We start from the raw sequence: 20,109 nt of genomic DNA, 5'->3' as shown, positions 1-20,109 counted from the left end.
TATATTATAATAGAGACTTAAATTATAATAGACATATATTCTAGTCTATCATAGATATTCTATGTTTATTAATTCTATAATAATGTCTATTTGTAGCACACTTTACGTTGGTTGTATTCCTGGGAAACTCAATGGCCACATTCAGCCACCATTATTTGAGCCATGATCTCCTCCTCTTTCTGCTTCCCTCTCATACACAGTGTTAATAAATAACCTCCTGGTTTAATTAAATCACCGTTTGCCTATGCACCTGAACAGCAAAACTGAGGTTTGGGCCCTTCATATACCAGAATTGCAAACCACACTGTGTGATCCTAGTATGGAGGGCTTACTCAGCAGTTTATTGGATGTAAGCTGTGAATGTGAATGCATCCAATTGGATTGAACGTAAGGGCAAGTTATGGTTTGATTACGTAGGAAGCTGTCTACAGAGTCAGATATTGGTCCACCTAGCTCACTATTGCCCACACTGACTGGCAGCAGCTCTCCAAGGTTTCAGGCAGGAGTTTCTCCCAGCCCTACCTGGAGGTAGGGATTGAACCTGGGATCTTCTGCATGTTATTTGCAATTACATCTGACTTGCTTGAAATAAATACACATAAATAAATACCCCCCAACATACATCTGACTTGCTTGAAATTACACAGGCAAATCAAAAAGATCATGAATAAGTAGGGGTGAGATTTTTCTTTGTTTTAAAAAAGCCTTCCCAATTTCCTCTTTATTTTTAAAACTCTCTCAAAGGAAAATATAAGTTTAATATGTAAAACAAAATACACATTGAATGAAAAACCGTGATTAACTTTTTAAAAACTATTAAGTATGTAATTAGAAGGATTCCATTACATTAAGATACCAATTTCTTTAAAGCCAGAAATAATACCTACTGAAACTTTAATTATTTAAACAAGGAGAGAAAAAGGCATGTTATCTTCCCTAACAAAGATTAAAATCAATTTAATTGGTTCTCCACTGCCTTGACATGATTCTCGCTATGAGTCAAGCAACCAAAAAGGGAAATTAATATCTCAGCTGTTAATCAAGTGATATTTGTGCACTCTATCTTATTAAAGCTACAGGGGCAGAAAAAAACTTCCCATTGCTACTTTTTGGACCAATTTGTTCACACTGTATTAAATGGGATTTCCCCCCCTTCAAAAATATAGATGCTGTACTTATGTTTTGGAGACAGAACATCTACAATATGCACCAAATGAACAAGGCTGAAAATGTTGTAGACTGTATGTTGCTAATAAAAATCTGCTATAAAGAATAAACCTAGTATTAGTTCAGACAGACTGAACATTATTCAAAAATTATATTAATGAGTTCCAAATTAAATTTGCCACCCCACCCCCCATGCGAAGGGATGATCCAGAAGTTGTAATTACTAGCAGAGCTGCAAAGATCTTGTGTACTAGTACTACTAGTTTCCATTTGCAATCCCACCTCTGCAAAAGGAAACTCATGCATGCAAGCCAGGAGAGTGACTTGTGACTCCACTTGCATTGCATGAGTTTCCTTTTGCAGAGGTGGGATTGCAAAAGGAAACTCGGGCAATGCAAGTGGAGCCACAAGTCGCTCTCCTGGCTTGCACTGCGTGAGTTTCCTTTTGCAATCCCACTGGGACTCACACAATGCAAGCCAGAAACACATTGCAAGCCAGAAACTCACACAATGCAAGCCAGCAGAGCGCCACTGGCTCCACTTGCAGGCAGCTACCCTCGGTTTGGGGGGGGGGAAGCCTGCTATGCAAAGCACAGAAGAGCTAAAAGGAGGACATTATGCAAGGGAGTAGGGGCATTCTCTCACACACAACACACACAGGGGAGAGAGAGAGATTTTAGCAATGAAACTTACTTTGTTAATGCAGAACAGAAGAATAAAATGCCCCCAGAGGGCAGTGTGGTGGGCAAACGGCAGGCAGGCAGAGTCAGGGAACGTCCCCAGCAGCAGCAGCTCCCGCAAGCTACTCCACTCCACTCCTCGTGCGTGCAGCAAGCAGGGAGGGAGGAACTGAGACAACCAGCATGGTGGTCATGTGTTCTCCGGCAGCCAATGGGAGCTCCCGCCCACCGGAGAGCTCCGTAATGACCAAAAAAAAAAAAATCACACAAAAATTTTTTTTTGCCAAAAGCAGGGGACTGGCAGGGGCACTTTTTGGCGCCCCCTCCCAAGTGGCGCCTGGGGCACGTGCCCCCCCTGCCCCCCCTATCGTTACGCCCCTGGCCCTGACCCATTCCAAAAAATCAAATCAGCCAGGCGTGGAGGGAGCCAAGTGCTGGCCCTTGTTCTGCCACAGCAGTGGGCCCCCACGGCCACACCTCTGCATCTGACATATGATGAAGGGTGCATTTAGCCATGCCCCCTGCATCATACGTCAGAAGCAGGGGGCGTGGCTTGACTCCCAAACAGGGTCACATGGCCCCGTTGCGGTGTCAAATCAACCAGCGCTGCATTTGCAGTGCGGCCGAAGCAACTCTCCCTGCCTTTTAAAGGCAGGGTGCGCCACTCCGGCTGCACTGCAGATGCAGCGCCGGCTGATCTAACTCCCCAACAGAGTCTCACAGTCCCGTTTGGGAGTGAAATCAGCCAGCGCTGCATTTACAACGTGGCCAGGAGCAGCTCTTCCTCCCTTTCAAAGGCAGGGAGAGTTGCTCTGGCCGCGCTGCAAATACAGTGCTGGCCGATTTCGCTTGCAAACTGGGCTGCGTGGCTCCGTTGGGGAGCGAATTCATGCCCCGCTGTCTGATGTCAGACATGGGGGCCTGTCTGGGGCCGCGAGGCATGGCCCCTGATTGGCAGTGGTCCGGGTTCTTTGAACCCATTCGCCCAATGGTGGTTTTGCCCCTGAAATCAGCTGATGGCTTTTTTGTCCTATTCAAGTTCATTCTCTCTCTCTCTCTCTCTCTCTCACACACACACGCACATCCCTTCCCATTGTTGGAAGTGAAGGACTTTGTGCTGTCTCATATCTCAATGACAGAGGGGGACAGACTAGTGAGTCAGAGGGCTAGAGAGGTCAAGACATTGGTCATCCCTTCTCTACTGCGCTGACACTATCCCTTTGGTATGTAGATTGCTACTCTTAGGGACTAACTTCCTTCCTTCCTGCCACTTCCTCTTCCTTCTTCCCTTCCTTCTCCCTTGTAACATGCAAGCTCCTGAAGTCCCTGCACCATCTGTGCAGAGATGCTGCATCCATCTGCATCCAGCTAGCTAGCTAGATTAGAGATCCTGTCTCTCCACTTTACTATCTAGAATGGAGTTCACTAATAAATACTCCTTATATTGATTTGAAACTATGAGCTGGCTCCAAGTTATTTTGCCTGGGCAGACTCCGCTGTGTTGTACCTCTGTGCACTCTGCTGTATTAGAAGAGTATCTCTTACCAGAGAGAATTCTCAACACCCATGACCCGCAAGATCATTCTTTACCTTCTCACACACCACTCCACTAAGAAAGAAACTAAGAACTGGTTCTGCTTTTGAAGCTGCTGCCTCACTCTCTGCCTCTGACAAATAATGGTTACTTCTTTTTCTTGCTAGGAGGAACCACATGATGATAGGAACCCTCTGTGCTTGTACTCATGCCATAGAATGTTGCAGTTGGAAGGCTCCTTGGAGGTCTTCCAGTCAAATCTCCTGCTCAATGCAGAAATCTGCTATCCATCACTTGCCCTCTGTCTACCAACCTCCACCTGCCTCCTTCTTCTAGTTGCCAAAACAGGCAGCAAAGAGTAGGGGTGTGCACAGCAAATTTGGACTGGTCCGCTGTCTGGCAAACCAGTTCAGCCCACTTTGGCCGAACCATGAACCAGTCTGGCAGTTTGAGGTGGCACGGAGGGGTTGGGGAGGCACTGTTAAAAGTAAAGATTCAGGTCCTTACCAGTGTACGTTGCAAAGGGTTGGCAAACAAGCTCCAGGATTGAGAAGCAATAAGCACACAACTGAGGTCAGTGCTTCTGCTTGTCAGGAATCCTCAGAAATGACAGCAGACAGACCCCTGGAGCCAGCTGATGCATAGCACCTTCCCATGATGTCCATCTATACTGAGGTTCCTTTCTGAACGCAATCTGGTGATTTATATACTATTGCCTTACTTCGTTACCTTTATTGGTGACACTTTCTGCTTGGTCAGTGAAAGATTGCTCAGAGAAGGTAACTTTGTGAAGCCATACTTAAAGTGGCCTTCCTTCTCCAGATGGTGAGCCTGGAAGGCAGCCAAAGAACATCTCAAGGAGAAACCCTCCTTAAGCTATACCGAAAGGAAAGGAAAAAGAAAATACAAAGCTCAAATATATAGACATAGCCAAAAAGGGGCACACACCACTGAACCTCCTCACTATTCCCCCCCCCCGCTGTACCACTACAAAATTTATTAAATAAATAGGTGTTTTTATGGATATTTTAATCTGGTTTTATGTTTTAACTGTCAAATTCTTGGTTTGTTTTATGCTAGAGACTTCAGTAGTGGGTGGTATACAAATTTATTAAATAAATAAAATAAATACACAGTGTGACCGCCGCTCCAGGCAGCTTCCAGCTGCAGCGGCACTACCCCCGCCCCCCTCAGGCAGCCCCTGCCCGGTGGCAGCACAACTCCATCACTCACCTGGACTCTGTGAATTACCTAACTGTATGAGCTATTTAATGGGAGCATAGTCTGCTTCACATGGTGGTGAGTTTTCCTTTTCAAAGGGTTTTCCAACAGAGACTGGATAGCCATCTGTAGTAGCAGATTAGTGCAATGTCCGAATGGAAGACAAGATCTCCGAGGCCCAACTCTAGAATTCTCTTATCAATGATTTTATATGACATAGTAGTACACACAAGAACTCCGCGGGTCATGACCCAGCCATGAAAATGGCCAGAGCGCATGTGTGGTCGTCTTCAAAATGGCTGCCACCATCACAGAAAGGGAACTGGCCCGGAGTCTATTACTCAGTCAGTCTTTAAGGGGGTTGACAGTACCCTTCAAAGGTGTTATATCCATACTGTGACCGCCAGCTTTCGAAATAGGTACCGAGTCAGATAAGATTGCAGGTGCTTTATTTGATTCTGCCATTTTGGTTGCAGCAAGAGGCTCATTTATTGTGGGCTGACTTGAGGATGACGGGCCAGCAGAGGAGGAAAGTTGAAATCCTTCTCCAATATCCTGTTCAGAGGTTGGATTATCTTGTTTTCCAGAATACTCTGGAGTTGGTGTCTTAGGGTCAATTGCTGCATCACTAATACATGAAGTGAGAGCCAGCATGGTGTCGTGATTAGAGTGCTGGACTAGGACCGGGGAGACCCGAGTTCAAATCCCCATTCAGCCATAAAACTAGCTGAGTGACTTTGGGCCAGTCACTTCTCTCTCAGCCTAACCTACTTCACAGGGTTGTTGTGAAAGAGAAACTCAAGTATGTAGTACACTGCTCTGGGCTCCTTGGAAGAAGAACAGCATATAAATGTAATAATAATAATAATGATGATGATAAAGAGTGGCATAGATGGGAGGATGGGAGGATGTCAAATTAATGGGAAGATGGGAGGATGTCAAATTAATAACTGTTAGATCATTCTGTGGAGGACTTTCCATACACGTGGTAGACTCAGAGGATGGCACAGAAGAAGGTATAAGATTAATCGTTGTGTCTTTCTGAGGGGGCGGGGCGGTCACCATTTCCATCAGATTGGCCATAAATCCTTCATTTTGCCATGCCAGAGCAGGTATTGAATTTGCAGTGTCCTACACCTGTGCCCAGGAGCTTTGGATTTCCTTAAACACCTGGATAATTTCAGGTAAATTCTCCAAGTTCTGCACTGATGTTAAATCTATTTCACTTTGTGCAGTAGAAGAATATGTTCTAGTTGTCATAAACTTTGGCAAGGCTTGCTGTTACTGGCTGAATCCCCAGACAATGTTGTTTCAGGCCTTATCTCAAGGCCAGACTGGGCAGCTGTTCCAGAGTTAGGCAAGCCTTTTAACCCTTTCGCCACATAGAGCAGAGATAGAACTGTCCTGGATGGCTCTAGTAATAATAATATGGTAAGTTGCTAAATGACTGCGTATACGCAGAAGTTTAGATGGAACTTCGTTCTGATGGAATTTGATAACTAGTCTTGTATAAAAATTAACCTTCGGGAACCAGTAGAGAGATTTACTGCAATATCATTTTTTTCTGGACTGCAGGAGAGAAATTTACTCAGAGATCTGAGGTCTGCTTTTTTGCTGGACCAGCAGTTATGTTTAATTTGTGAATACTCTATAAACTAAGCCATTTGATTCCTCTGAAGCAGGGCTGCACAACTCAAATGCCCTGGTGGGCCAGAACCATCCAAAACTTGGTGTGCAGGGGCAGAGGTCAAATTTTTAGCGCATTATGACATTAATATTAATTATTATTAGTTACTTGTGGCTCTATTTCCCTTGTCAATGGACCCATAGTTTTAACCAAGGATAGTGGCCAGAAATGGGGTCCTGTCCCTGCTCAATCAGTGGGGCCCCTAGAATGCATGCCAGCCCCAAACAAATGTCAAGTCCTCTCCTCTTCCTAAATTGTTGCTGCTTTCAGGCTGCAATGCTATTACATTTATATCCCGCTCTTCCTCCAAGGAGCCCAGAGCGGTGTACTACATACTTGAGTTTCTCTTTCACAACAACCCTGTGAAGTAGGTTAGGCTGAGAGAGAAGTGACTTGCCCAGAGTCACCCAGCTAGTCTCATGGCTGAATGGGGATTTGGACTCAGGTCTCCCTGGTCCTGGTCCAGCACTCTAACCACTACACCACGCTGGCTCTCCTAGGCATGCTTACATGGGAGTAAGCCTCACTGGGCACACCATGCACCATGTGACTGAGAAAGCATGCACAGGATGGCGCTATAAGGCAGGTTCCAGCTCCTGTGTTGCTGCAGCATACCTGGGGGCCAGTAAAATAGTCCCTGCGGGCCAAATCTGGGCCCCGGGCCTTATGTTGTGCAGGGCTGCGAAGGGTATGGGAGTTTCTAAGATTTTTTGTGTTGATTCCAACTAATGAACATTAAGAGGAACAAGATATCGTATGGGCTTTTGTCACTGTTGCTGAATACTTTCCTTGCAGCCTGTACTAAGCTGGAACTTATGTAGATCCTTAACTTAAATGTTCATTATTGTCTTCAACCCCGCCATCTTCAGGTCCAGTTGATGTATTTTTTCATATAAATTTAAAAGTGTTTCTGAAATGAGAAAGTGAATGGGCTAACCGAGCGCCAAGGAACATGCTTAGAAATCCAATAAACACCCTTAATAGGGTTGCACCGCCCGAATTTAAAAGGAAACTGCCCAGGGCAGGGCAGAGGGAGGGAATGAAAGTGTCAGCATTGCGTTACATAAAGGTGAGCCTCATTCTGAATTCTGGGAACTGCAACTGAAAGCAGACCCAGTGGAAGAACGAAGGGAGATTTATTTGCTGTAGAAATGGGAGAGAGACAGTGAGTACAATCTTTCTGTGCATTTGAGAAATAAGTATTTGCTTTCAGACGAGTGTGTGAGGCTCATCAATGGCAGCTGAGCATTCCAGTCCCCAGGGACAGCGAGACTGATTCAGCGCGTGTTTTGATGCTATTTGAAGCTACTGAATTCATGTGGCAGGCTGTGGTGGTTTGTCGCAAGGAGGGACAAGGTATCATTTCCTGTACGAGAAACGCGGTCAGATGTGGAAGGGGTTGAGAAAAGCCTAAAGAACAATCTGCTGTTTCTGGGGTGGGAAGGCTGCTTCGTGCATTTACTTGGAAATAAGCCCAGTTGTGCTCGGTGGAACTTTCATAACATCGGGTCGGTATTGTGAAATATATCAGAGTATAGAAGAAGTGAAAGAGGCCTCTCTCGGATTGCTTTTTGGCAGCTGGTCATAGATTCATGGGCTCGCCTCGTGAGACACCCCAAGCAATTTAAGGGTTCTCCCCGCTCCTTTTCTTCCATATTAGGATTAAGCAGCTAACGCCTCGCCTGCATTTCCTAGGATAAGCAGAGGTTTTCTATTTTTTTTTTAAAAGAAGATTTCTGAGCACGACGAGGCTGTTTGTCCTGTCCTCAAGATCAGCGGCCACTTTATTGCGTTGTTGCCATTTTAGTTATGTTCAGACAGTTTTCAGCTGCCTTCAAAAACACACAAATAAAACATGGATCTAATGAGAGAAGGAGAAATAGCGTCTAGAAGACGCGCGAACAGATAGAACTAAGTTTTGATGGTGAGAAATTTCCTGGTTCTTTGTGGTTTCCAGGTTTAAGAATAGATTTAGTGTGAGATCCTGCACCTCTATGCACTATGTGGAAGACGGTTGCAGCCTTTCTTATGGCTGCATGACAAATTGCTAAAACGATCGCTTCGTCAGCAGTCTCATCTTCACTACTATTAATGATACAAGTCTGCCCTTCTTATTAAACAAGAATGCTATTGACGTAGTTAGCAAATAATTTCAATGAAAATTTTTTTTGTTTGTTTCTAAATTCGGAAAGTAGCTTCATTGTTCTCTGTTTACAAACGATGTGCAAAATTAGCTGGTGGTCGGTTCAGTGGGTTAATAGAGCAGATATGGGATTAGTCTTAAGTCATGGGGGAACAATTTCCAGGCTTTCAGAGAGCATTTAATAGTTTATTTGTTCTGTTTATATATTGCGGTCTCCTGCCTTGGTAATAATCGGTTCATAGTAGTCTGATGTCTATATGAGAGGATATGTGACAGAGATTATTCTTGGCACCAAAGGAGAGCATTCAGACCAGTATTGGTCTCCAAGCCTGCTGGAGAGGAGAAGAGGAGGGACACCATCTACCCCAGGGTAAGAGGCTGGGGTGCCTGCCCAGCTGCCTCTTTTTTACTGCCTCCCTTGGTTGCCATCTGCCCCCACCCCCTGCAGGACTGGCGAGGCTTCACAGGGCTGGGGCCTGCAAGTGTGACTGGGCCGTTTTCCTGGTTCCACCTGCTGAGCTTGCTACTCAGCCTATATAGGAACACTGCCAGTAGCAGAGGGCTCGCCACTTGGGGGGGCGGGGGATGAGGGTGAGGGTCAGACCTTTTGTCCAGATATTTGTATAGAGGGAGGTATTCAATAGTGGTGCTTCTGTTCAATTAGTTTTAAGCTATTGTGGAATTGTGTTGAAGTTGTTGCAATGTGTTTGGGTTTATCTAGAGATAGGGAGACAGAGGGCTCCTTTGTTGAATGTGGGGCAGCTATTCTGGTGATGGTGGGGAATGGAAGAAGTAACCTTGGCAAGTCAGCAGGATGTTCCAGGGGAAGGGTAGTCAGAAATTTAATAACTGTCTCCCCTTCTGGCTGTCCTGCCAGCTCTTTGACCTTGGGCAGCACTACCAACAACCCACATAGCTTTATCTGGCTCCTCTGCAATACTGGGTCAGTCCAAAACAAACCTGAAATCATCCATTACTTGATTATGGATGAAGGGGCCAACCTGGAATGTATTACTGCGACTTGGTTGGGAGAGGCTAGTGGTCCAGTCTGGTCCCAGCTTCTCCCTTCAGGATATTCTGTAGAGGAGCAGGTGAGGGGATGTGGACGGGGAGGTGGAGTGGCTGTGGTCTATAAAGATAACATCTCCCTTACCAGGGTCCCTGTTAGGGTGTCAGACCATATTGAATGTGTGTACTTAAGTTTGGGGACCAGGGATAGATTGGGACTTCTGTTGGTGTACTGATCGCCCCGCTGCCCAGCGGAATCCCTTTCTGAGCTCGCGGACTTGGTTGCAGAACTTGCGTTGGAGTCTCCCAGACCTTTGGTACTGGGGGACTTCAATGTTCATTTCGGGACCAACTTGTCCAGGGCAACTCAGGAGTTCATAGCAGCCATGACAACCATGGGTCTATCCCAAGTGGTCTCTGGATCGACACATATTGCAGGTCACACACTTGATCTGGTCTTTTACTCTGATCAGGGTGGTGTTCCATGGGTGGGGACTCCTGTGATAGCCCCATTGTCATGGATGGACCACCATCTGGTTAAGGTTGGACTTACAACCACTTCCCACCTCTGCAGGGTTGAGGGGCCTATTAGAATGGTCCACCTGATGAGGTTATTGGATCCAATAGGATTCCAAAAAGCCTTGGAGGGATTTAATGTTGGCTTTGCTGGTGATCCTGTTGATACCATGATTGAGAATTGGAACAACTTGCTCACCAGGGCAATAGACATGATTGCTCCTAAGCGTCCCTTCCAACCCACTTCAAAATTGGCCCCCTGGTATACGGAAGATATACGGGGGCTGAAGTGGCAAAGTAGGTGGCTGGAGCACAAGTGGAGTAAGACTCGACTCGAATCTGACAGATTACGACATAGAGCACATTTAAAGATCTATGCTCAGGCAATACATGTGGCAAAGAAGTGGTTCATTTATGCCCGTATTGGTTCAACTGGATTGGTTTCAGTTTGTGACTCTTGAGGATGTGGACAAGCCGCTTGGAGCAGTGAGGCCTACCACTTGTTTCTTTTACTCTTGTCCAACATGGCTTGTTCTATCTAGCTGGCTTGTTCTATCTAGCTGTTGTAGGTGGCCTGGTGGAAATCATAAATGCTTCTCTGAGGGAGGCAGGATGCCTCGTTCTCTTAAGGAGGCAATTATTAGATCTCCTTTGAAGAAGCCTGCATTAGATCCCTCAGAGTTGAGCAACTATAAACCTGTTTCCAACCTCCCATGGTTGGGCAAGGTAATTGAGAGGGTGGTGGCCTCTTAGCAACAGGCAGTCTTAGAAGGAACTGATAATCTAGACCCTTTTCAGACTGGTTTTCAGACAGGCTATGGGGTGGAGACTGCCTTGGTTGGCCTGATGGATGATCTCCAATTGGGCATTTACAGAGGAAGTGTGACTCTGTTGGGCTTTTTGGACCTCTTGGTGGCTTTTGATACTATCAACCATAGTATGCTTCTGGAACGTCTGAGAGTGTTGTGGGGTGGGAGGCACTGTTTTATGGTTGTTCCGCTCTTACCTCTCGGACGAATTCCAGATGGTGTCAATTGGAGACTGTTGCTCTTTGAAATCTGAGCATAAGTATGGTGTCCCTCAAAGCTCCATACTCGCTCCAATACTTTTTAACACCTACATGAAACTGCTGGGAGAGATCATCAGAGGATTTGGAGCCAGGTGTTATCAGTACACTGATGACACCCAGATCTACTTCTCCATGTCAACCTCTTCAGGAGCTGGCATTTCTTCCCTGAATGCCTGCCTGGAAGCAATAATGGGCTTGATGAGGGAGAATAAACTGAAGCTGATAAGACGGAGGTACTTATTGTGCGGGGTCAGAACTCTAGAGACTATTTTGACCTACCTGTTCTAGATGGGGTCACACGTCACCAGAAGGACCAGGTCCACAGTCTGGGAGTACTTCTGAATTCACACCTCTCCCTGGTTTCTCAGGTTGAGGCAGTGGCCAGAGGTGCTTTCTATCAGCTTCAGTTGATACGCCAGCTGTGCCCGTTTCTCGAGATCAATGACCTCAACAGTGGTACATTTGTTGGCAACCTCCAGACTTGACTTCTGTAATGTCAAGCCCCCTCTACATGGGGCTTCCTTTGTACATAGTCCGGAAATTTCAGTTGGTTCAGAATGCGGCAGCTAGGTTGGTCTCTGGGTCATCTTGGAGAGACCACATTACTCCCTTGCTGATGGAGCTACATTGGCTGCCAATAGGTTTCCGGGCAAAATACAAAGTGCTAGTTATAACTTATAAAGCCCTAAATGGCTTAGGCCCTGGGTATTTAAGAGAGTGTCTTCTTCACTATGAGCGCCCATTGAGGAGGTCCTTCTCCAGTTACCGCCAGATCGTCTGGTTGCTGCCCCGAGATTGTGGAATACGCCTCCCCATCGCTGGCAATTTTTAAAAAAACATCTAAAAATCCATCTCCCAAGCTTTTCCAGTTTTTAAAAATTTGTAGGTTTTAATTTTCTGGCTGATTTTAAATTGTTGGATTTTTTAAAAAAATGTGTTTTAATTGTTTTAAAATTATTTTATCTAACTATTAACCACCCAGAGATAAAAGTCTGGGCGGTATATAAATTTGATAAATAAAATAAAATAATAAAATGAAATAAAATAAAGTAATAAATATTGCCACCCTTCGAAGGCTGTTTTCCTTGCCTCTGGATGGGCAGATTGCCCACCCAGATGATCACTGGTTGCTGCTGGTTGCTCCAAGGTCAGGGTGTTGGGACACGTTACCTCCCCCCTTCGCTCTGCCCCTGGAGCTCCCCTAATGCACTGCATGAGTGCGCTGCCCGCAATCTTGGAGAAGCCGCTGCCAGTCTGTGAATACAATACTGAGCTTGACAGACCAATAGTCTGACTCAGTATATGGCAGCTTCCTATGTTATACTGTCTTGCAAGGAGATTATTGGAGAGAGTCTAGTTGAGATCATAAAAGCTTCTCTGATGCCTCCTTGTCTTAAGGAGGCAATTGTTAGACTTCCTTTAAAGAAGCCTACATTAGATGTTACAATTCATGTAGATTTTTAAAAGCATTGGAGAGAAAATTGAACCCTGAGGAACACCATATAAAAGTCTCGCTTTGTAGAACAGTCTCCAAACAACATCCTCTGAAATCTGCCAGAGAGGTATGAGTGGAACCACTGTAAAATAGTGCATCCTATACCCATCCCCTTCAGATGGTCCAGAAGGATACCATGGTTGATGTATTGAAAGCTGCCAAGAAATCCGAAAGGACTAACACAGTCACACTCCCTCTGTCAATTCCTAATTGGAGATTATCCATCAGGCTGACCAAGGCAGTCTCTACCCCATAACCGGCATGAAAGCCAGTTTGAAATGGGGCTAGATAATCTGCTTCATCCACAACTGCCTGGAGCTGAAACTCCACCACCCTCTCAATCACCTTGCCCAACCATGGGAGGTAGGTGAAAGGCTTATAGTTGCTTAACCTTAACCTTGGGGTTAAGCAATTATAAGGCTGTATAATTCCCCCCCCCTTTGTACAATCCTGATTTCCACCTACCTAAGCTAGCAGGCAGACCCAATTATGCCGCTGATTGGGGCTATACTATCAAAGACAATGGACATTAGTTGGCATGAGGACAGTGCTGTAGGAATGAGCAAACAGGTTCAACGCTGAGTGTGTTTGATGTTGAACATGTTCAGTTCGACAGTTCAGGGCTGAACTGAACCATTCCCTGCTTGGTCTGACCCCGGACCAAACACCCCCCGACTGTTCGGGGGATTCGTGGAATATTTTTTTTTTTACTACTTACCACCTTTGGGGGAGTTGTTGGAGGCAGCGGAGAGTGGGTGGGTGGGTCCGCAGAGGTTCCCCCTTCCCATGCCATCCTCCCTTATAGCCGTCTCCGGCCATTCAGCCGGCTTTTCAGCCCATTCGGGCCTTCCACCTCCGGCATGGTGGCCATTTTGGAGGCCCCCATGCTCGCGCAATTGGCCTCTGTGTGGCCCACAATTGGCCTCTGCACAGGCACGGTGGCCTCTAAAATGGCCGCTGTGCCAGGGGGGGGAAGGCCAGAATGAGCCAAAGAGTCAGCCGAACAGCCAGAGGCAGCTATGAGGGAGGCCAGCAGGGGGAGGGGGAACTGCTGCGGACCCCACCACCACCACCTCCAACAACTCCCCTGAAGGGGGTAAGTAGCAAAAAAATAATAATTTCTTTAAAAATATGTTCACGAACCTTCCAGACCGAACTGAACTGGGGGGGGGCGGTCCAGGGGGTGCCTGACTAAACATGCCCGGTCTGGTTCGGGTCTGGCCCGGACTTGAAATGAACCAGACCAGCTGGTTCTGTGCACACCCCTAGAGTGTTGCGAAGAATCACACAGTTCTATGATTAGGAGTCTTTAGTTATAGATACAAAAGAAAACTAAGGTTATGGTATTTGCCAATAGATCTAAGGAACATAAATAGCAAACTAATGGGAGTTGGATTGAGCAGGTTAAGAGTTATTAGTACTTGGACATAAACTTTCATGATAATGGTACTTGGGGTGCACAGCGTGAATATGCTGTAGCAAATAGGGATGTAGGGGTGTGTGAACTGGCTTACAGTGTAGGGGTGTGTGAGTTGGCTTGATGGGTTCGGGGATTCAGCAAATGAGTGGCGGGGAGCAGGCAAGCAAGCAGGGAGTGAGCAAGTGAGCAGCAAGGAGGGTGAGTGAGCGGCGGGGAGGAGGCGGCTGAAAGTGGGTGGCTGACACTGGGCAATAAAACGGGCTGTGGCAGGTGGGGCAAGGAGAGCAACAAGGTCCTAGCACACAGATGTTCTGTGCAGGTTCAGCTAGTTATGAGAAAATGTTAGTTAACACCAGAGATTCTAAAATACATAAACATTCCCTAAGAATTGCCAGGGTGCCCCACTGCCTTGTGGTTTGGGTGATAGTTGGCACCCATGGCGTTTTACCCCCAACCTGCTTTCGAGCAGCTAGGTACTACCTATGAGAATTAACAGGGATTCTTTGAATCCCCTTTATTCCCTATGACAGAAAAATACAAAACCACTTAAAACACAATAAATCAGAATCCTTTAAAAATCAATTGTTTGCCCAATTGTTTTGCAGTTTGGGTGGTAGGCAGCACCCATGGCACCCAACCTGCCTTGCTGCACCCTATCTCATTAAAATCAAATTCAAATCAATTCAAATTTGAATCTGAATAGAATGCAAATCAAATCTACCCTGATTCAAGGGCAGCAGATTCAAGTTCAAATCAAATTGCACAAATTATTTTGTGCACATCCCTACTTTATATTGCTTTTTCTGATCAATATCACTTGGGCCGTTACAACATCCGCATTTGCCCTATACAAATCAAATTTTGTAACAACCAGGTCCTTTTTTTTTTTTTGCTTCAATACAGTCTTGGTCAAACAAACCAACTATAGGATTTGTGTCTCCCACTGGGGCCAGTTTTAGTGGCTGAACCATGAAAATGCTGGATCCTTTGGACAAGGGTTTAATAGTAAGTAAGGTCATCTGCATTTAGGGGCTGTACCAGGAAGAGTGCACGATGTTGCAGAATATCATCTGTATTTGCTGCAATGTACTGTATTGTACATTCAATATGCCTGTATTGTGCATTCTGGTTACATTTTAAAAACAATTTAAGAGCATTTGCCTTCTCTTTCTGGGAGCCATTGACACAGAAGACAAAAGCACTGAAAAGTCACTGTTGCCTGGCTGGACCTTTTGAGAAAGGAGAAGGGACTTATGAGGACACTTGATTGGTCCATCATAGCTGCTTGTTGAGTAGGAGGCAGGGGCGTAACTTGTGGGGGGGCAGGCAGGGCACGTGCCCTGGGTGCCACTTGGCAGGGGATGCAGAAGTGCCATGTGGACCCCCCCCGCGTGCTGCCCCCACCCACCCAAAATTTTTAGTTTAGCTTGGGCGGGCCGCAGCGGCGCCCCAGCGAGCTCAGCTGTCTGCCCGATGACTGACCTCTTCCTCCTGGCATGCCCGCCCCGCCCCCACCACTTGCGCATGCGCCGAATCACCGGGTGCTGCATAGCACGCTGTGGTGGCTGGCGGGAGTAGAGCGTATGTTTGCTGCTCCAGGAGGGAGCACGAGGAGGACGACGATGAGCCAGGACTGGAGCAGAACAGAGGAGCCTTGCTGTTGTTCCTCTCAACAACTACAATAAAGTGTGTGCATTCATCCAAGAAGACCAAGGTGTGTGTGTATTTTTCTATTAATTTACAGGGGGGCTTGTTGCTTGGAGCTGGCTTGGCTGAGGGCGGGGGTCTCAGAGGCGGCGGGGGCTGGGGGTGGCTGTTGTTGTTTGCTTGCTACTTGCTTGAATCTGGCTGAGACTGAGAGGGGGTGGTGTGGCGTTGGGGCGGCGGCGGCCGGAGTTGCTGTTGTTGTTGCCTGTTTGTTTACATCTCTTGGTGCTGGGGTAGTGCGTTGGGGTGGCGGCAGTTGTCGGGGACTTCTTGTTGCTGAGGCGGAGGTGGCGCTTTGGGGCCGCCATACCATCCGTGATCCGATTCCCGGATCAATCAGCTTGTTGCTAGCTGCTCTGCTGCTGCTGCTAGTGACAACCACCTAATATCTCTTTCAAGTCAGTCAAGTGGGTTTGTGTGCAGGAAAAGGTAGTTACTTCACTTGGTTCTGAGTCTTTTAAAATGTCACCACGTGTGCTAAGCAAGCTAGCTCTGGAAGGGTCCGGTGCGGTGGGCCCCGGGGAGCGCAAACAAACCCACTCTGCTGCTTCCTCCTGACGGGGGTGTTGAAAACACTCTTGTTCTCGCTTGCATTTGTGTGTGTTTGTTTTTCTCTTTTTAAAAAAGTTGTTTACCCCAGGAGGTGGGGGGAGGGAGGGGGTCGAGGAAACGGTTAGCTGGCTTCTCTGGCGGGGGTGTCCCGCGGGGTGGCGGCAGGTGACCCGAACCCTCTTTCTCTGCTTTGGTGATCAAATTTCCATCCATCCATGTCGTTCCGCCACAGCCCCTCTGCCCTCTCTCTGCCTAATGCGTGTGTGAAGGGGCAGAGGAGGAATTCAAGCTTCGATATTGGAGCCTTTTCTAACTTGAGTGCACACCACCGACCCCCGCCTGATTCTCCGTTCAAAGTCTGTCCATATCGAAGCTTGAATTCCTCCTTTGCCCCTTCACACACGTCAGTCTGCCCACACTACTGCCCGAGACGGAGAAGTGCCGGAGAGGCGCTGGGCGGCGGTGGCGGCTGCTACTGCAACTGGAGGGGTGCTGCTGCTGCTGCTGCTTCTCTCCTCCTGCTGCCTGCATGGCAAGTGCCGGTGCCCGATGGAGAAGAGACTGAGCCGGTGGCGGCAGCTGTTCTTGCTATTGCCGCTGCTGTGTGTTCTTTCCCGCCCTGCAGCTGCGGGGCTGCCGCTACCCCACCCCGGGCAGGCTCTCCCTTTCCCCCGCGCTCTTCTCCAGAGCCCAGGCAAGGGCAGCAAGGTGGGGGAAGAAGCAACAGTGACTCCTGCCCAAGGAGATGTGGTGGTGTCAGAAGCTGAGGGGGCGGGTGGGGGGAAAGCTGGAAGCGTCTCTTTCTAATTGTTAACTGCCAGCACAGGCAGCGTCTGTCTAAGGGAGAAGTTTGTGTGTGTGTGTGTGTGTGTGGCGTGCTGCCGCCGCATAGAGAAGCCGGGATTCAGTGAGGGGTTGAGTCGGGAGCAGGGCAGGCTGTCTGTATTTTGTCCCAAAAGTCTTGGGAACAAACAGTGTCACCCTGCGGACACAGCCGGAGTGCACTGCACAGACCCTGCTTGTCTGGTCTGCTCTTTCCAGCCCCTGGGATCTCTCTGGGAGATCTTGTTGCTGCGCCTGCTTAGCCGGCCAGCAGCTGTCCTTTCATGCCCGCCGTGAGCACCATTTGTCCTTCTTGTTCTCCTCTGCCCAACTCATTCCTGTAACAGGCACAGACAGATTTCCTCTTGCATCAGGTTAGTTGGGAAAGGGAATGGAGGGGGGGAGGAGGAGGGGCGGGCTGTTCTCCTCAGCCACAGTTTGCCTGCTGCTGCCCGGCGCCAGCCCAGCTCAGCATAGAAGGGGGAAGTTTCCAGTTGTATTTCTTGCCAGCAGTTTCCCTTTTTGCTCATTCAAGTCTTTCCTCCCCTATAATCTAACCACGTTTTAACTGAAAAAGTTCAAGGGGATGTAGAACCTTGCTATCATAGCAAGGTTCCACATCCCCCCCTCCATTTTCCCCACCCTGAACTTTTTCACTATGTAATGCATGCTAATTTAATTCCGTGCAATCGTCAAAGTGGATTAGTTGCTTCAGCCCATCAGGAAAGTCTAAACCTCCACCAATTTAATTAACTAAACTGAAAATCAGATGCATATGTAGTGGACCTGTGGGAGGGCTAAGGCCTATTGGGACATGATATACAATGAATTGAAGAAGATACTTAAACCGACATTTCCTAAGAAGCCAGAATCCTTCCTGCTAGGAATAACACAAGGAGCAATTTCTACAAATAATTTAACTTTTTAAATGTATGCTTCTACGGCGGCCAGAATATTATATGCACAGAAATGGAAGACTAATGAACTGCCTTCAAAAGAAGATTGGCTGATAAAAACTTTAGAATATGTGGAAATGGCAAAACTTACAACACTGATTAGAGACCAAAGTTTAGAACATTTCAAGGAAGACTGGAAACTCTTTTTGGTTTATTTAAAGAATTATTTCCCTACTATGGATCTTACAGCAGGATTTGAAATCTCAAATGCAGGTTGGGCTGATTAATGGTGGTGGAAGGTTTAAATTTGTATTTGTGTTTAATTAATATTACTATAAGGGTAAAATTTATAGCTAGTATCACGAAAAGAGGTGCGCAGGAAGTCAATTTGTGTTCATTATGATTGTGATGATTGTTATGGTTATTATTATTGTTAAAACTCAATAAAATTTGAACTGGAAAAAAAAGACTGAAAATCAGATGAACAGTGAATAAAACTATCATTAGGAGCAATTAGTGATTATTTAAGCATGGTGCTGCCAAACAGTTTGTAAATAAAACTAGTAGCCCTTGAAAAAAAATAGCTGGAATTAATTGTAGGTTGGGGCAGGGGGAGAAAGTATATACTTCTAAACATTTAAAAGATCAAGTGAGTCTTTTTATGTTCACTAAAAATATATATTGCAAGTGCAAAAAGGGAAATTTGCTTACAATTATGACTTATGATTCCATGTGGTTTCTTCCATGTCACATGGAAGAAACCACATGGAATCATAATTCATAATTGTAAGCAAATTTACTTTGAGTTGCTTGCACAGAAATAGGAACAGCTTAGTAAAAGCTAATCATGCTGGACGAGAAAGCTGAGTTACATGCTTGGATGGAGAGAGTGCGTGTCAGATGTTGGATGTTGGGGGAGGGGGGCAATTTCAGTGCTTTCCCTAGGCACCATTTTCCCTAGTTATGCCTCTGGTAGGAGGACCAACACTGCCTGATTTTAAGCTCCCACTATGGGTAGAACTGAGAGGAACACAGGAAGCTGCTTTAGACCAAGTTAGACCATTTGTCCATCTAGCTCAGTATTGCCTGCACAGGCAGGCAGGAGCTACTCCGTTGCAGGCAAGAGTCTATCTCAGCCCTATCTTGGAGATGCCAGGGTGGGAACTTGGAACCTTCTGCATGCAAGCAGGCAGATACTCTCACCAGAGCAGCGACCTTCCCCAAGGGGAATATCTTGCAGTGCTCACACATATAGTCTCCCATTCAAATGAAAACCAGGGCAGAGCTTGCTTAGCAAAGGGGACAATTCATGCTTGCTATGACAAGATCAGCTCTCCTCCCTCAGACCAGATAGGAAAATATTGCAGGTCTGGCAAGCAGGGCTGCCCTTGTGATAACCATCTTTGCTCCAGTTAGAAGGAGAACAAGAATGCTGCTGCAATGCCACTAGAAAAGTGACCAAAAAACAAGTAGCAACAATGCAAAGGTACACTCAGGTATGGAAGGAGAGATGTAACCCTGAGAGGCAACTGTCCAATAGGGCTGTGCAAAACAGGATTGGGAAGGTCAGGAGTGGTCCAATTTGGGCCATTTTGGAGGGCATCAGAAATAATCTGAACCTGATGTAAAGGTAAAGTGTGCTGTCAAGTCAATTTTGACTCCTGGCACCCACAGAGCCCTGTGGTTGTCTTTGGTAGAATAGAGGAGGGGTTTACCATTGCCTCCTCCAGCACAGTTCTTTCAACATCTTCAACATATTCCTATATCACAGCTTCCCGATATAGTATGAGTGGGGATATGAACCGGCAATCTTCTGCTTGTTAGTCAAGCATTTCCCTGCTGCACCACTAAAGGTGGCCTGAACCCGATGTAGGGGTGCCTATTTTGGTTCGCAGTTTCTCCAACATCATTCAGGGAATTTTGGAGCATTTCAGAGCTACAAATACTGGCAAGAGTCCCCTTTGCCTCCTGATTCCTCATAAATACCCCTCGGGGGTCTCTCCAGGATGTCCCGCGAACTCACACAGGGCATCAAACATCCGGGGGCCACATGGTTCCTGATTCCCACAGTCCCTGCCGGATCCATGAAGGAGCTGGCAGTCATATGGGCAACCGATCTGGCCGCCCAGAGCTGCCTTGTGATCATCTGCGGGAAGAGCAGGCTAAGCCCGCTCACCCCGCAAACCCCCTTA

At 46.8% G+C, this 20,109-nt stretch overlaps 1 protein-coding gene across 6 annotated transcripts in view; it reads left to right on the top strand.

The window, feature by feature from the left end:
• The first annotated feature begins 7,329 nt into the window (after positions 1-7,329).
• Positions 7,330-20,109, top strand: part of LOC128346964 (transmembrane protein 68-like) — a 45,499-nt gene continuing 32,719 nt past the window's right edge. For 2 of the 6 annotated variants that reach the window (XM_053300825.1, XM_053300820.1), the window contains exon 1: positions 15,450-15,654. Coding sequence is in view for 1 of the 6 variants with exons in the window: in XM_053300824.1 (XP_053156799.1) it covers positions 7,441-7,454 (14 nt within the window). In the remaining 5 variants the exon portion in view is untranslated. Of the gene's footprint in view, positions 7,359-7,386; positions 7,455-15,449; positions 15,655-17,053; positions 17,396-20,109 lie in introns of those variants that run through there. The other 4 variants (XM_053300823.1, XM_053300821.1, XM_053300824.1 and 1 more) reach the window with 4 other exon arrangements.

This window comes from Hemicordylus capensis, chromosome 2 (genome assembly GCF_027244095.1).
Source record: "Hemicordylus capensis ecotype Gifberg chromosome 2, rHemCap1.1.pri, whole genome shotgun sequence".
Classification (NCBI taxonomy): domain Eukaryota; kingdom Metazoa; phylum Chordata; class Lepidosauria; order Squamata; family Cordylidae; genus Hemicordylus; species Hemicordylus capensis.
This window is presented reverse-complemented; position numbering and strand designations above follow the sequence as displayed.